The sequence below is a fragment of the Oratosquilla oratoria genome, chromosome 18 (genome assembly GCF_046742065.1).
Source record: "Oratosquilla oratoria isolate Oo_2021 chromosome 18, ASM4674206v1, whole genome shotgun sequence".
In the NCBI taxonomy this organism is placed as follows: Eukaryota; Metazoa; Arthropoda; class Malacostraca; order Stomatopoda; family Squillidae; genus Oratosquilla; species Oratosquilla oratoria.
In genome coordinates this window covers 65,530,524-65,548,822 of record NC_134794.1, presented here as the reverse complement: position 1 = coordinate 65,548,822, position 18,299 = coordinate 65,530,524, and the positions used below count along the sequence as shown (strand labels likewise).

At 35.7% G+C, this 18,299-nt stretch overlaps 1 protein-coding gene and 1 long non-coding RNA gene across 11 annotated transcripts in view; one reads left to right on the top strand and one right to left on the bottom strand.

Annotated features, from left to right (window-relative positions):
* The window catches only part of LOC143035346 (inositol hexakisphosphate and diphosphoinositol-pentakisphosphate kinase 2-like), a 247,704-nt gene that overhangs the window by 140,280 nt on the left and 89,125 nt on the right, over positions 1-18,299 (bottom strand). For 8 of the 10 annotated variants that reach the window (XM_076202325.1, XM_076202328.1, XM_076202329.1 and 5 more), the window contains exon 13: positions 4,191-4,238. The exons of the other annotated variants lie outside the window; for them this stretch is intronic. In XM_076202325.1, coding sequence (XP_076058440.1) covers positions 4,191-4,238 — 48 coding nt within the window. The remainder of the gene's footprint in view (positions 1-4,190; positions 4,239-18,299) is intronic. 10 annotated transcript variants of the gene reach the window in all.
* LOC143035347 (uncharacterized) overlaps positions 1-18,299 on the top strand; it is a 234,328-nt gene that overhangs the window by 152,859 nt on the left and 63,170 nt on the right. The gene's annotated exons all lie outside the window — the stretch shown is intronic.

Here is an 18,299-nt window from a genome sequence, read left to right as displayed (position 1 = left end):
ATGTAAAAACATAATAACTGTGTAGATGGAATGTTTTGGAAGTGGAGTGTATATGGAAGTAAGAAAAAAAGTTTAGAGGTAGATGATGTACATGTATAATTAATCATTTGTTCTGGTAGTATAGAAATATGAAGAAAATGAACAGGAAATATGAAGAAAATGAACAGGAAATTATAAACTAGGAGATTGAAGCAAACATAAATGTGAAATGAAGAGAAAGAAAAGGTGGGATCTCTCTACACAACAACACAGTATAAAAAGTGTATTTACCTAGTTGTATTTTGCGGGAAGGGAAGCTACGCTCGTGGTGTCCCGCCTTTGTATCTCGCAGTGTCTAGTTTGCTCATGAATGGCTTTTGTGCACACTATTTAATTGTCTAGTTTGTGTGTGTGTGTGTGTGCATGTATATATATATATATATATATATATATATATACATATATATATATATATATACATACATATATATATATATATATATATATATATATATATATATATACATATATATATATATATATACATACATATACAGTAAACACACACACACACACACATATTATATATATATATATATATATGTTGTTATGAAGGTTGGACAGATGAGTGGAAAGGTGGTAGAGAAACACGGGTTAGAGCGAGAACACTGAAGAAGACTTGTAGTCGAAACGTCAGTAATACAGTGTTCTCGCTCTAACCCCGTTTTTCTCTACCACCTTTCCACTCATATATATATATATATAAAAGCTGGAATATGCAGTGACACTATGGTCACCCAGTACTAAAAAGAATATAAGAAAACTAGAAGGAATACAGACAGCAACAACAATGTTGGCACCAGCTCTTTCCAATTTAACATACGAACAAAGATTATCGAAACTGGGACTACCAACACTAGAGCACAGAAGAGAAAGAGGTGATCTACTGACTATATTTAGAATCATGAAAGGAATGGAAATCCTTGACAGGAATGATTTACTAAAAAATGACAATGGAAAAACAAGAGGTCATGAAAAGAAACTCAAAAAGGATAACTATAGAAGAGATTGGAAAAAGAATAAGTGCTGGATATATGGAATAACTTAGATAAAGAAACAGTGTGTGCAAATACTATTCAAGATTTTAAGAAAAAACTTGATGCTGAAAGATACAAAGATGGGTCACTATGAGCATAGCTCCCTTCCTGTGTAATACAACTAGCTAAAAAAAAAATAATATATATATATATATATATATATATATATATATATATATACATACACATATATATATACATACACATATATATATATATATATATATATATATATATATATATAGAGAGAGAGAGAGAGATAGAGAGAAAACATGCCCATGCTTAATCCCTAAACTCCAATGTCACTTTTACAGATCTTCCAATGCCACATACTTTATCCAGCATAAGGCAGTAACTCATCCTGAACAAGTTAACAGAGATGAATGGAGGAAAAGGTGGAAGGGGGGGTTAAGGTAAAGGGGATGACAAGATGGAGAAGAGAAAATTGGGGAGACCGCATAAGATTTATTTTTAAGAGAAAAAATGGGTAAAACTATCCTTGCAGTTATCATTTTCATTTTCATGATAGGCAAAGAAATGAGTATGCATTCCTTTCTTTTCAATTTGAGGTCTGGATAAATCTTCCAAGAAGGATTGGGTTTGAGAATCCTTCAGAAGATTTTTTTTTCAGTGTATGTATAAGCACATATATATTACATACATACATACATACATATATATATATATATATATATATATATATATATACAATATATATACATATATACACAGGTAATGTACAAATACTTAACATAATATGTACATAAATATGTGGGAGCTAGAATGAAAGAGGTTAACACATAGCAACAAATACAACTAGGAGGCCAGTATTTTCTGTCAATCAACTGACTCACAAATACAAAACAATTATTATACAGACAAGATCAGGGTACAACAGGAACACCCAATATTTTGTTTTATAGGTTGTATGGTTATTTACATAAAGAATACGGTTACCAATAAATATCAGGGATCTGGGTACATACAGTACATAGACAACATTAAGTAAAAACTTTTACCTAGTAGAGATCTACAGATATGGTTCATTGTCCAGTATACATAGGGGAGGATGCTGAAGAAATCTGGGTGGGAATATCTGACAAAGTGCCAGAAGATAAGAGAACAGAACAGCAGAGAAAATTAGAAGGTAAAGGAGGCGAGGGAAAGAGAGGAGGAAAGGGGTGGGAAATGGAGGACAGAGAAAGAGAGAAGAGACAAGACTCGGAAGAAATTAGATACAAAATACACAAAATGAGAACACAAATGAGAGACAAGACATAGAACATGCTAAGATAGATAGACATAATAATAAGAAGAAACAGGGACATATAATGGGATAAGGCATAGCTGACATCAAAGAAAGAATCAAGTAAGAGGGGAAACAAGTGGATATAGAGACAGAGGATACTAAGATGGAAAATCATAATGTTGATGGTAATGATTAAAAGAACTCAAAGATGTGTAGAAGTCAATAGAGGGGAAGAATGGATGAAAAGGAAAAGGAGGAGAAGAAAGATGAATATCAGAAGAAAGCAAAAGAAACTTATTTTGAAAAAAAAAAAAGACTTGATGGTAGTGAAAAAAAAGAAAAGAAAAGAAAAAAAAATAGAGAAAAGGAAAATCAGAAGGGAGCTAAGATGGGGCATAATTGTACAGGGCTACACGAGAGGTATGTCAAGAGCTCCACAACTGACACATCCACGTCAACAAAGTCTGAAGACAAGTAAGGAAGAACCCCAAGGCTAAGATCTCAGAGGAACATGTATTTGCAACACTTGATTTGCAGCAACACTTGAGGGCCACTCCTGTCTACGTCTGCCTCACATGTTGCTCCAAACGCTGCAGTGTTCTGAACAACTTTGTTTTTTCAATATCATTCTTGCCACACTTTCTGGCCTACTGCAAAGTCTGAACTTGTCAAATAATGGCAGTATAACTGTAGTCACAACCAAGAACAGAGAAAAGAGCCTTTGACTTGTGTCGAGGTGGCGGTGACTCAAGTGCATAAAGCAGGGGAGGTTGACCAGCAGACAAGTGCAGATACTTATTGCATCTACAGGAGAACCAACCAGTTGGAGCACATGAGTTTTGAGGGAATTATATTGTAAACATGACTATGAAGAGCTCCAAGTATTACTAAGACTGTAAAATATAGAATTTTGGTGTGTATGTAGTTTGTGTGTACAGGTTTTGCACATGTGATTATAAATATACATACATCTGCATTCACTAAAATTTTCAAGTACAGTATGAGAAAATACTTATTACTTCTATAGTTACCTTTGTATATACAAGAGAATTTGTATGCAATAACAAAGAGCATTTTCTTTGCATAGTTATATAAGTGTACTAAAGAAAACTCATTTTATTATTCTTTAACATACAAATCAGACAAATACCAAAACCATAAGTGTGACAAAATAAAACAAGATTAAATAAGTTCTGTTGTACAAATACAAATAAAAACAATAGATATATACTTTCACTTTATACACACACAGTTCCTCTTTTAAATGTTAACCCATATCTACATATTTAGATGCATATGTTCATAAGGTACTTGAGCAAACATCCACTCTTCATACAAAGGTATATTAAAGAAGCTCACACAGAAAAGCAGGTGTAAATGTATATGTCAAATGTTGCATACATGAAAACATAAATTCTTGTTTGGAAAATTTTCAGCAATATTCACAAGCATAATGATGCAGGTGAAATACACAAAGCACTCTGCACATAAATGTCAGACAGATATAAAGTGTTTCAGTATGCTTGTGTCATTAAATACCACACAAATATTTAGACAACTTTTAATTTATTAAAGAGTAAATGCAGATGTATCATTATGTAATGTGTCAACAGAATGAGAAAAGGTATGAGAGTACCAGGGTAACATACACATGAAAATACAAAAAAGACACTTACTTCAGCTTGGGTTACTGAATGTGTAAGTCTTGTTATGTTGAAATGATACCAAAGTATACACTTACAACATGAATACACATGGCACATATATAAAAAGTTTTTTGTGTGTGAATGTGTTTTTGTATGTGTTTGTACTGTGTATGTATTACATGTGTGAGCGCTCTTATGTGCAGGCAAGGAGAGACTTACGTTAAACAGGAGTGGCTTTCCTCTTGCAAGCTGAGATCCTTTAGAAAACTGCCGAGGGGAGAGATGACAAGTGTGATTGAAATGTTTAAGACCACTTCTTTTCACCTCCACAGCTTTTGTCCCCTCCACCTCCTCCTCCTCCCCTTTTCAGACCCACCGATACTATCTCACTACCAACAACAAGATCAACTCAAAATGTTCACAATATTTTTCCCTGATTAAAACATCTTCTGTTTCCAAAACCTTCTTCTTGATTCTCCCTGCCACTCCTGACTTCCTAAAACTTCTCAATCCAGTTTCTATCTGTAGCTCATACCTGCTGCCACCATATAATCAACCCTTCTCCTATCATAATGCCCTGTTCCTTTACACACTTAATAACTTCCATCTCAATTTATTTTTATTTTATATGCTACTCTTCATTTTGACCTTTTATTTGCATCCTGGTTTAAAATACTTTAAATATAAACTTTTTCCAGCTGCACTTTTCAATTTCTCATCATATTTTACTTATTTTAAGAATCTTTCTAAGAACTTTAATCTTCTGCAGTCTCTTTACCACTCTACTTGACCTCTGGTAAACTGACCACTTTTGTAAGATCTTTATTCTCCATCTGTAACAAGCAACCTGGCACGCTACAAAATATTTAATTGAATTCTTGGATAAAACATTCTGAAACATTCTTGCAGCACTGCAAGTTTATCACCAACCACTCAACATTAATCCCTCTGACAAGTCTCTTACTTTACAGATGTCTTCAACATTATCTTGAGCATTTAAGACATTATACATCTGTATCATATTTGTCTTTACTTAAATTCTATAAACTTCTATTGCTCCGTTCTTGATTCTTTCTAATGCTAATAATTGTATTCCCTCTAGCAATTTCTTGTTACACAACTCAAATGAGAATTTCTTTTTGTATTTAAATAAATAATTTCAACTACCAATACTGTCATCAGATGATGCCAGTTGTCTTTTCTAGTTTCATTAGCTCCTGTGAAAAATGTCATGGATTCTGCCTCAACCTATCCTACAGTGCAGTACTTACTCAACCATAAATGGATCACACCCAAAATGCCTGAATAAACTTCACAAGAGCTTTTAAGCAAGAGTATATTGAAAACCAAATTCCTTCATAACACAAGTTGAAAAAAAAATGTCTTCAACATTCTGAAATTCAAAGTAAGCTTTGAATTTCACTTCAAAAACTCCTTTGACATGCACCAGGAAGCACTAAAGAAACCTGTGTAGCTGCTCTGTCAAAAACTATTCCTATTACAATAAACAATAATCTTTCATGCATAGATGATTTTTAATTTCAAACAGGCCTGCTGTCATATTCATGACTCAAGGCTAGGAGCTGTTTACCAATTTAGTGGATCAGCAGATAAATTACCTTCTCCATGGCAGCAAGCCTGATTTCAAACCAACTAGAGTAATTTTGCTCACACATGAATGTGGCTTTTCTTGTTCACAAAAAATTATAATACTTAAGTCTTCAATATATGCATTATGGGTTTGAATCTATGGGAAGGTGAACTAGAATCAGGAACATATTTATGCAAAGGATGGGTCAGATTGAAACCACTCCACTACATTAAAACAAGTTACAGATGAATCTTAATTGATAGGCATCTAACTTTTACCTAAACTTAGCATGATACAAAGACACAGCTATTTTCTCTCAAATGAGAGAGAATTACACTGCATTAGCATTTGCCTTTTACCATATCTTTTACCTAGTAAAGCATCCAATTCTTCTAATTCTTATGAGTTCTAGCATTCCATCTAATTACCTGTCTACAGTTTCTAGTGCTACACTCACCTGAACTTCCTATTTTTTATCTTACCTATTCTATTCCCTAGCATCCACAGCTAACTATTCTTTCCAGCCCCCTACCAATCATTCTACCCAATTCTTTATTACCATCCCTTTCTCTTTTCCAACACTTCTTTCAATTTCTCAACCATTTCTTCACTCCTTGCCTGCAAATCTTTAGCACATCTACTATCAACTCTAGTTTTTTCTGCAGAACCTCAGTCTACACAATATGAAGTTCCTGAATCAGTAGTCAAAACAACATTCAAACAGTGATGTCATATTCTGCTGTTTTCCCACCTCAGCAGCAAATATTTCCAGGCAGTTTTCAACTCAAGCTCCTTTGCCACATCACATACACTTGCTACTGACAACAATATAAAACTGATTGGTAACAGTATCTCTACATAAATAACATTAGCATTTTTCATTTTCATTTCATATGATAAAAGGTGAAATCCGGTGTTGTTAACCCTTATGTATCTGTTATCAGAGCTGGGCATGTTACTGCCAGACAGGTAGTGCATTACATTTCTGTCAATGCATTACCAATTTTAATTTCCTTAGAGTGGTGTGTGTATTATATATATATAATATATATATATATATATATATATATATATATAATATATATATATATAATATATATATATATATATATATATAAACACACACATGCAGTAATGTGGACCACTCTAAGGAAATTAAAATCAGTAATGCATTGATGGAAATGCATCCCAGATTTTTCGGTAACGCACTACCTGTCCAGCAGTAATGTAACCTGCTCTCTCTGTTATGTTTTATAAGAATTGTAACCTCAAGTTTCACTGACTGGATACCTGCAGTCCCACAGCAGTTGGCAACAGTCCCTGGGCTTTTCCATACATCTCTCCAGGAAGAAACACTGGTCTGCTATTTATGTTGTATTGGTGTAGGCCTGTTTCTATGTCACTGGATGGGAGGAGGAATATGTGGACAGCAGTCACTGATTGTCATTTCTCCTATGTGAAAAAATGGAGGGAAAATAATTTAAATTGAAAAAAGATCCTGGCCCTGGTCTAGAGACCATATGCCATCCTCTCATGACTTCACCTCCTGATGGAGATAGGGTTGCTGATGGGATATAAAGGTAAAAGGAGTGGTGAGATGATTCTTTTTGATGTCCATCTCATTTTTACCTGAATCTTCCATTACTCTTGATACATGAGGAAGAATACATGTAACCTTCACCTACATCACCTACTGCTGTCTGGTGTGCGAATGTATTTACAGTACTACCTCTCATTAACGGATTAAAAGGGGGGTAACAGTGTCCGTTGATGTGAATAATCCATTAATTTGGAGTGGTTTTTGGGTGGCAAAATCACTGAAAACACAGCGAAAACATCGCAAACACAGCTAATTAAAATCCGTTAATGAGAGGTCTCACTGTACCTAGATGTAGTTTACAGGACTGTTTTTGTGTCAACAGATAATAGGAAAAGGAGGAGGAGAAAGAGGATTGGTAGTTAATGACTATAGTTTACTAGTGCATCTATCCTTTTGGACAATTTCATGCCATGGAGGAGGAAAAGCAGAAGGAGGAGGAGCAGGAGGAAGAGGAGGATGAGGAGAAGGACAATGTTACACAAAAGAGGTGGATTCTTGGAAGTGGTACGGGAGAGATTTAAAGAGGGTGAGGAGACAATGATGATTAATCTCTTCAATACAAGTCAAATTCTCGTGGACAGCATTGGCTGTCTGATGTACGATGATTCGATGATGCATCATAATAGTTGCATTATAAAATATAAAGTTACAACTGTATTATTTGTTCTCTTTCACCCTGAATGTTAATAACCACAGAAAATGTGATCAAGGCTATTCACAGTATATGGGGGTCATTCAGCTACAATTACAAAATAAGTATAATCAAGACACCAACATTCTCATATACACGCTTGCGCCTCATGACGCAGACATCGGCATCATCGTATGGAAGGGGTTAATATTTCATCAGCAACAACCAGCACTTGGGGACCTATAGCTTGCCAAGAAGGTGGAGTAATAGATGAAGTAAAGGGGAGTTAGTATTAGAAATATGAGTTAGAGTTGAATAGAGTTAGTGTTAGAAGTGTTAGAAATAACCAGCACTTCTATCCTTGTGGAAAATATTACAGTGAAAAGGCGGAGTCACGGAGGCGGTAAAGGAAAGATTTAAGATGGGTAGCAGAATGAAGGGATTGTAGAAATTAAAACTGATCAGCACTGTTCTTTCAAAGAAGTATTATCTTCAATCATAAGTGAATCTTGAATGTCTCTGGTCCATAGGGGTGTCACTAAAGTCCCTGAAATATTTACCACTTAAAACTTACACAGTCAATACCCTATAGTGGGGGAGTACAAGAGCAATTAAGAGATTTAATACAATTTTTTTTCTCTCTCTAGTCATAATAAGAATGTTGCACAACTGTTCCACAGGGATGTCACTGGGCCCCTTAAAATATTGACAATATAAAACTTATGCAGTCAATACCTCATGCAGTGAAGAGGAGAGGAAGAGGAGAGGAAGAGGAGAAGGAAGAGAAGAAAGAGGGGAAGGAGGAGGAGGCAGAGCAGAAGCCAGCTGCAAACTCTTCTTAGGAGAGTTATGGAAAAATAGTGAAAGTGAAAGGTTGTGGGCCTAGCCCAGAGGCACTAACCCTTCAGAGCTGCATCTCTGAATAAAAAACAAGGGTCCTGATAGGTTTTTAAGATGCATGGTGGGGAGATGAGCCTGTTCCTACATTATAGAAGTAACTACTATTTTGATGATAGCCTTAACAACCGACATCAATTACATGCAATTCACTAGTACCCCATATAATAAAAAGTAAACTGAGTATCTAATCAATATTAGCAATGTGAATAATGGCAGACATGAGCCTGAAACTCTGCTTTTACAACCCCAGACAAGCTTCACAATGTATCAGATACATACCCAACCCTTTACTATTCAAGTTCACACTGTAAATAAAGGAAACTAAAATGTTGTTCTGTATGTTCACTATGTTTAGAGTACTAGAACTTAGGATAATAATAAATGAATAAACATATGATGCTCTATGTATACTGATATCCATTATGTCCTGCAATGAAAATCTAATACTGTATATACAGACGCTCCTCAACTTACATTTTAGTTACGTTGTGAAAATGAACGTAAGTTGTTACTGTACGTTCCAGTAATGATGACTGTTCATACTGTACTATACAGTACATCCATAAATTCTATTACCGTATCTTATAAAACACCCCTAAATCATTAATTATAAACATAACATTGTAAAATAGTAACATTAATTTCAAATAAATTAAATTCAAGCAACATGAAGTGAGATGGTGGAGGAGGGGGAGGAGGAGGCAAGGCAAGGCAAGTTCAGTCTGTCGTTTGTGCCATGTAAACAATGAACGCAGCGTCATGCGTAAGTATCGTTTGAACGTCTCGTACTACGAAGAGCACGCTAAACTCAAAAATTCACAAAAAAAAAAAAAATTACAATTTTTTTTTAACAGTCAGTTCAAACGTAAAATAAAAAAAACATAAAACGAATGAACGTAAGTAGAGGAGCGTCTGTACATTCTACATAATGTCAGTGTATACAAAAGACAATATATACATAGTGTAACGTGTAACATATACTACTACCAAACAACTACAGTAGGTGTCATAACAGTGTATCAACTTAATGCAAAATATAATGATAAGTATATTTTCAATACAAATATGTAGCTAGTACCCGCACAGTCACTCTTGAAAAGTTCTTTCAAATGTTTTTCAATGGCATAGATGTACAGGTGGTTCTAGCCCAATAAAATATATATTGAAAGTAGACTTTGTTAGCTCGTTTGTGTCAATGTTGTACTTTTGAGACTAAATTCTAGCTAAAATTATACAATTTCTTAACCTACATAACTCAAAGTCACAATTCAACAAGAACCCACTCTTTTGGATATGAAGAAATGAAATAAATGATATCCATATATTTCGATCACAGACTGTGATCCTCTTCAGTGGAATACAGAGTAGTGGAGGAAAAGGCATGTCTTATGTACAATAAAAGAAGAAGGAACATGGATAGGACTCAGGTAGCTTCTAATGCTTTGCGGGGCAAGTCACCCGCCTTCACCAAAGATGGTAATAATTTGTTGACTGCCCAGGTAGTAATGCAGTCAGGTGACCATTGTCCATATGAAATATTGAAATTAGGAAATTTATTTATCAAGGATGATTCTATTATTTTTAAAACTGCACTTTGAATTGAAGATAATTTTTGCCTCGTATAGATTGGAACGAGGCAAAAATGATCTTCAATTCAAAGTGCAGTTTTAAAAGGAAAATAATAGAATCGTCCTTGATAAATAAATTTCCTAATTTCAATATTTCATATGGACAATGGTCACCTGACTGCATTACTACCTGGGCAGTCAACAAATTATTACCATCTTTGGTGAAGGCGGGTGACTTGCCCCGCAAAGCATTAGACGCTACCTGAGTCCTATCCATGTTCCTTCTTCTTTTATTGTACATAAGACATGCCTTTTGCTCCATTACTCTGTATTCCATTGAAGAGGATCATAGTCTGTTATTGAAATATATGGATATCATTTATTTCATTTCTTCTTATCCAAAACAGTGGGTTCTTGTTGAATTTTACGAATGTGTTACGACATTACTTTGTAGTCAAAGTCACAAACTAGCTAAGGCTATTTCAATAAGTCTATGGACCAATGGTGGTCCTGCAAGATGGACAGCAGCAAAGCTGCCCATTTTCAAAACCTGTTAACCCTTTTACTGCCTATAAGGAGGTGCAGCCCTGAGGGGATGGGATTCTGTCTCCAGACTGGGCCCAAGATTTCTATCAATTTCATCTGTACTTCTTACACTTTTTCACACATGAAGAGCTGACAATCAGCAACTACTCCACTTGCCCCTATAACTTTCAGCTGGTGAAACAGAAACAGCACTCGGATATGATAAATTAGAGAGCTAGAGGCAGGACACCGCAAGCATTGCTGCTTCCCTGTACACTACATTTACGTAGATATTAATAAACACAGACAACAGTCTAAGTCTTCTTCTCAGAGAGGTTTGTGGGAAGGCTTAGGGACCATTGCCAGCCACTGTAGGGCTGCAGGCTTTCTATTTAGTGAAACTTGGGCTAGGGATGAGTGGAGAGTGCCTTTGTAATCCTTTGCATTTACCTAGTTGTATTATATAGGAGGAGGAGTTTCAGACATCCACTCTGTGTAGAAAGATCGTGTCTATAAATGTCCTTTTTGAGTTTCTTTTCATGTCCCCTTGTTTTTCTTCTATCCCACTTTAATAAGTCTTCTCTGTCGAGTACTTCTATGCCTTTCATGATTCTGTAAATGGCCAATAGATCCCCTCTTTCTCTTCTTTGTTCCACAGTTGGTAGTTCCAATTTGGACAATCTTTGCTCGTATGTCAATTTTGAAAGTGCTGGGGCCATCTTTGTTGTTGTTCTTTGGATTCTTTCTATTTTCCTTATATTCTTTTTTGTACTAGGTGTCCATAGTGTTGCTGCATACTCCAATCTTGGTCTTATCAGTGTGACTAGTATTTTCTTTACCATTACCTCATTCAAGTGATTAAAAGCCACCTCTACTGATCTTAGAAAATTGTAGGTTTCTCCAACTATTTAGTTTATCTGCTTGTCTGGGGACATGTCTTTGGTGATGATTACTCCTAGGTCCTTTTCGGAACCAACTTTCTTTACTTCCTTTGTACTGATTTTATACTGTCCTGATATTCTTTTTTTTTTTTCCTTCTTTTTCCGAATTCCATTATACAACATTTCTCATTGTTGAAGCCAACTTCCCACCTCTGAATCCATTCCCAGACCTTGTCCAGGTCTCTCTGTAGCAATTCAATCTTTTTCCATACTTTCTTTAGTAGTTTTGCGTTGTCTGCAAAGAAGTTTGTGTAACATTCTACACCTTCATCAATGTCATTTACATATATGGCAAACATTATCAGGGCCAGTATTGAACCCTGTGGGACTCAAATTATCATTTCTTCCTAAGTAGAGATTTTATCTCTGACCACCACTCTCATTTTTCTCCCATGCAAGAAATCTTCCATCCATTTTAATAGTTTTCCATGTATACCTCCTGTTGTTTCAAGTTTTCTTAATAATTTTTTGTGTGGTACTTTATCAAATGCCTTTTGTAAGTCCAGGAAAGCACAATCTGCCCATCCATCCCTTTCTTGCATTATATCTATTAACCTTGAATAGAAACAGATCAAATTGGTGGCACATGATCTTCCTTGTCTGAAACCGAATTGTCTCAGATTTAGTATATTTTTCTCCAGATGTTTAGTCCATCTAATTTTGATAACTTTCTCACAAATTTTAGCTATTGTACTTGTAAGGGAGACCAGCCTATACTTTGTTGGGTCTTCCTTGTTTCCCCCTTTATATATTGGCACAATATTGGCATTTTCCCAGTCTTGCGGTACCTTACCTTATTTGAGTGAGCAATCTACCATCTTATATATTTTGTCCATTACTTCAACTATACATTCTTTTAGTATCCAGAATTAGTGAATCATCAAAGATAGATGGACAAAATATCTGGAGGAGAATAATATACTAAACCTGAGGCAATTTGGATTCAGACAAGGAAGATCATGTACCACTACTTTAATTTGTTTCTATTTAAGATTGATAGATATATTGCAAGAAAGGGATGGCTGGGCAGAATGTGCATTTGATAAGGTACCACACAGAAAATTATTATATAAACTGGAAACAATGGGAGGCATACATGGAAAATTATTGAAGTGGATGGAGGACTTCCTACATGGAAGAAAAATGAGAGTGGTGCTCAGAGACAAATATTCAAAATGGGAAGAAATGAGTGGTGGCATCCCACAGGGATCAGTACTAGCTCTGATAATGTTTGCTACATATGTAAATGACACGGACGAAGGCACTGAAAGTTACATGAATTGCTTTGCAGATGACACAAAATCATTAAAGAGAATAAACTCCAAAATAGACTGTGACTCATTGCAGAGGGATCTGAACAAAGTCTCAGAGTGGAGCAAGAGATGGGGAGGTAGAATTCATCATCAAGAAGTGCAGTATAATTGAAAATGGAAAAAGCAAGAAGAGAATATCAGGACAGTATAAAATTGATGGAAAAGAAGTAAAAAAAGTAAATTCTGAAAGACCTAGGAGTAATCATCACCAAAGACATGTCACCACATAAACATATAAATAAAATAGTTGGAGAAACATACAATTTGTTGAGATCAATAAAAGTGGCCTTCAAATACCTGGATAAGGAAATGATCAAGAAAATATTACAAACACTGATAAGGCCAAAACTGGAATATGCAGTGCTGATATGGTCACCCAGTACAAAAAAGAATAAGAAAATTAGAAAGAATACAAAGAGCAATGACAAAGATGGTCCCAACACTTTCAAACCTGACATATGAACAAAGACTGGCTGAACTGGAATTGCTGACCCTGGAACAAAGAAGAGAACGAGGGGACCTACTAACCATCTACAGAATTATAAAAGGGAAAGAATGCCTTGATAGAGAGGATTTAATAAAGTGGGACTGAGGAAAAACAAGAGGACATGCAATGAAACTCAAAAAGAATAACTACAGAAGAGACCTGAAAAAGAACAGTTTCCCACAAAGAGTGATAGATATATGGAACAAATTAGATGAAGAAATACAAGAATTTAAGAACAAACTTGTTCTTGCGAGATACAAAAAAGGGTCACCATGAGCATAGCTCCCCTTCCCATATAATACAACTAGTTAAGTCCAGCACTTTTTGGTCTCTGTTCTTCTCTCATTTTTTTCATTAGTTTCATTTTTCAGTGTCTTTACTCTCTTTTTTCTCATTGCTCATTTCCTTTTTCTTATCCATATATTTTTGCAGTTTTCACTTTTTGCCAACCTTGCTGTTTTTACAAATAATTCTGCCATCATTTGTGATCTTACTTTATTTTTTAGGGTCAATTCTTTTCTTTTGAATATTGTCACACTCTATGCACTTCCATTTCCTTTTCTAATTCTTGCCCCTCATCTTGTACCTCTTTCAGAATTTCTTTTATTTCTTTCTCCTCTTAAGTATCTGGCTCATTGTGTTTTTCTTCAATACCATATACCATGCATTTTTTTATCTACTGTGTCCCTGAGCCAAATTCCTTTTTCTTTGATTACTTTAATAGATGTTTCCTTTGCATTTTCTTTCACTTGTACAATTTCTTTAAAAGTTTTTTTTTTTTTCCTGATCTAATTTCCATTAGTTTTTTATTTCTTGAGGATCTGTCTCCTTTATGCTATCTCTACTTTCTCGGTCACTGCTTGCATTTGTTTGTTTTTTTACTTCTCTCACTTTTGTTAGTATTTTCATTTTTCATCCTTTCATTTTCATTATTTACTGTGCTTAGTTCTTTTTTTTTTAGGTCACTCAGCAGTCTATTGGTTTCTGCATTTTTTCTTTTCAACTCACTCATTTCCTTATACATTGTCATGCATTCTGCTCTTAGATCTATAATATCCTTCTTTAAGAGTGTAATCTCAATGAAATATTTCTATACCTCATCTCCCTTTCTAATTTCTTTTTTTACCTAGTCTTCTATCATCTCTTGCAAAGCTGGAAAAACCTACATAAGTTTCTTCCTCATACCTTTGGTTTCGTTGTGGGGATGACACCTAACAGTGATTCAACCCTGCTCATATCTAGTCTTCTTTTAGTTGCTTTGCCATATTTCTGTCTGCCTTCACCATCCTCCATTTTTGTTTCTTTTTCACTCACTAAATACACTCTATTAATTCATCTTGGGCACTGATTAAGCTTTCCCCTTCCCATACAAATACCAAACCAGGTGTTTGTTTCCTCCAATTTAGCAAAAAAGTGCTATACTCCAGAGCTCATTCTAGATGTCTGTTCCAGTCAGTGGTTCATCGGTGTGTATAGATGATACTGTTACACATAGAAGGGACAGATGGTGGACAGGGGGTAGTGGGGTGCTTATGTGTGAATAATAATTTAATGCAACCCAAAGAGATTTCTTCCTGTCTTCTCTTTTTCTATATGAGGGGGCAGAGGGGGTGGGTCACCTATTAAGTGAAGTGGCCTTGCTGTGGATGTGCTGTCTTGCTGTATTGCTTCAGACCCAAAGCAGTGAGCAGGATATAGGGATGACCAGTCATCCATGAGGAGCCAAGAGGAAAAGGAGGAGAGGGTGGTGAAGAAGAGTGGAATGGGTGGGAGTAGGTATGTCCCTTTGACTTGGCTACCTCCCTTGTAAGGGGGAAAAACTCTTAGTATATAGATAAACTTGAGCAAAAATAAATTAATTTAGTTTATTTATATCCGTGCATACCTCCTATGCCACATGATTCTCTCTAGTTACAGGGGAACTCCAAGCACAAATTGGCTAATATACTGTTAATGAATTGCAATCAATTCCATAACATACAACCCATGACTGGAAATAAACCTGTGGGCAGTGAATGCAACTTTCTAGTGACTACACATGATACAAGGTTTTCAGCTTACATATCCACCCACAAAAGAGAGAGAGAGAGAGAGAGAGAGAGAGAGAGAGAGAGAGAGAGAGAGAGAAAGAGAGAGAGAGGTAGGTGTGGGGGGAATGAAAAAATAAAATAAGCTTCTAAAAAGTCCCTATGACATGATGGCAAACTTACAGGTTTTCATTCAACTTAAGAAGTATCAATAATGTCAAGATTATCTCAGTCAATTCCTTTAGTAATTTAATTCTGGCCACTGCCAAATTATTTATATTCATCAGAATGGGTATTGCCAACATGAAGGGGTTAAGAGTAAAGTTATTCTGTTCCCTGAATGAACTGAGCATTATTTCTGTTCAACTACTGCTTAAATGAACTTCCTTGCCCAAGCAGGCTGGTCAAGTAGGAATCTGAGATGGTAGGTCTTTATGGAGTGTTCCAGCCATCTTACTTACCTTACCTGTTGCCTCAGGTTCCTCTTATCTGAGGCCTATGTTCTCTTGGTAGATGGCAACAGTCCCCAGGATCTCCCAGAGATCTCTCTAGAAAGGGACCAATAACCGGTACCTGCATGTGGTGGTCCTGTAAGACAGACTGCAAAACTGCCCATTTTCAAAGCTCATAAACCCCCTCCATCACCTCTGCCAAGAGGAGATGACACCCAGTCTCCAGATAGGGCCCATGATCACTCCATATCAACTTCAACTATATTCCTCACATTTTTTCACACATGGGGAGCTGACAACCAATGACTGCTCCCCTTCCTTTCACACTTTTACTCAGTGAAAAAGGAACAGTTCCACATTATTACAACACAGACAACAGCCTAATTTTTTTCCCCAGAGATCTGTTGGGAGGGCCTGAGGACCATTTGCCAGTCACTGTGGGATTGCAGGTTTTCTACTTTGTGAAAATCAAGGTTACAATCAATTAGTTAAGCTCTCAAGGAACTAAATGTCATATTGTTGTCTGTATGTTGTATATGCAGGGCACCATAAGGTGGTATGTTCCATGTTGTGTGTGTGGTTCGCACAAATGAATCATATAATTTCTGGAGCCAAATCAATAGTTTTAGTAATTTTAGTGCCACATTGTGACTCAATCTAAGTCAGGCAAAGGTGTCTCATGTAGATTTAGATAATGGTTTTCTTCTTCAGGATTTATGTCTAGTAATACTGAACTTATTTTTGATTTGTTTGGTTAGTTTTGTCATGTTTGTTTAGTGATCTGTGCCTGTAGATTCTTTTATAAGATTATCTCTAGGGGCCCCAGGCTAGAACCTGGTACTGTATATTCATAAATCTGTGGGAGTGGACTTGTTCTGATCTGTAGTTTACGGCTGAGTTATGAGACATATTCAATGCAAAAACTCATAAGTTTTGGTATAAAACATCCTCACATTTTCATGTCTTTCAATAGGAAGTATTTGAATTATACATCCAAGGGGCCAACAGAGGTTGTTGGAGTACAACTTGTCATGTTTTGGTATTTGTATTTTTTTTTTCTTTCTTATATTGGTTCTTGATCACTGAGAACCAGGCTGTAAATTCAGAAAAGAAATTATATATGAACTACCATCAGCTTCTATAAACTTTCAACCCACCTGCCTACATGTCTCCTTCTGTCATTCAACATCCCTAACCATTTTCTATTTTTCCTCTTATTTCCCCATCACAGATGTTCTTACTATCTTTAGTGCTTTCTTTTCCAAGTGTTCCTTGAAACACTTGAATGCACACATAACACTTTCAAGCACAATGAATTTGATATGCTGCTTAAGCATCTTGTTTTGTCTATGCTAAGATTATTTGATTTACTTTAAAGAAACCTCTAATACACCTGATTTAAAGATTTTTATCTGGCTAAATATTTCAGAGCTAACACCTTGATGTTGGTGGACTGGTTAGAATACTTTAATAGAACTGTACCAATTATGAGATAAAAACCTGTTCAGGGTCACCACTATCACACAGTTATTGTACAAAGAGTAGCATGCACTTGCAGTTGCAGGCCCAATGCTAACTGGCATATCCCTGGTGACAAATAGGGAAATTTGTCATAGATATATAGGATACTGCCAAAATGACAGAATAAACCACTAGGCACCATATAAATATGGTTCTACTGAATATACTGAATAGAGTGGTACCAAAAATGCATTTCACTACAGACTGTGTAGCAATGAGGTGGGATTACATCACCACAACTTCTCACCTAACCATGAACAGTACACCCATGTTCTCATGGGCATCTCTGTTGAACCATTTTCACTGCTTTGTGTGCTTATGGGTAGTGTAATGACTAAACATGGCCCAAAAAGATCCAAGTCTAAACCTTAAACAACCTGAAGACATGGATCCACCCATACAAAAGAACCTGATAATAAGATCTATGCACACAAAAGAACACTTGCAGATGACCACAAACTATAGTTTGATGGAAGAGCATGAAAACATCAGCTACAATGTCATCGGACTAGTTAAGTCTGAAAGGAGGAAAAGCTGGTGCAACTACAAGATGATCACTACTTTTTCTACTGTAGAAGTAGAGAAAGAGCCACTGCAATAGGAATATCTATTAATCAAGATTGCTAGTATCACTGAAATTTTGATTTTTTTAGTGTACATGACAAGGCAACTAGATTTGTTATTGGGCTATAAAAAATGTACATATACCTTGTGTATATATATATATATATATATATATATATATACACACACATACACACATGTGGGAAGA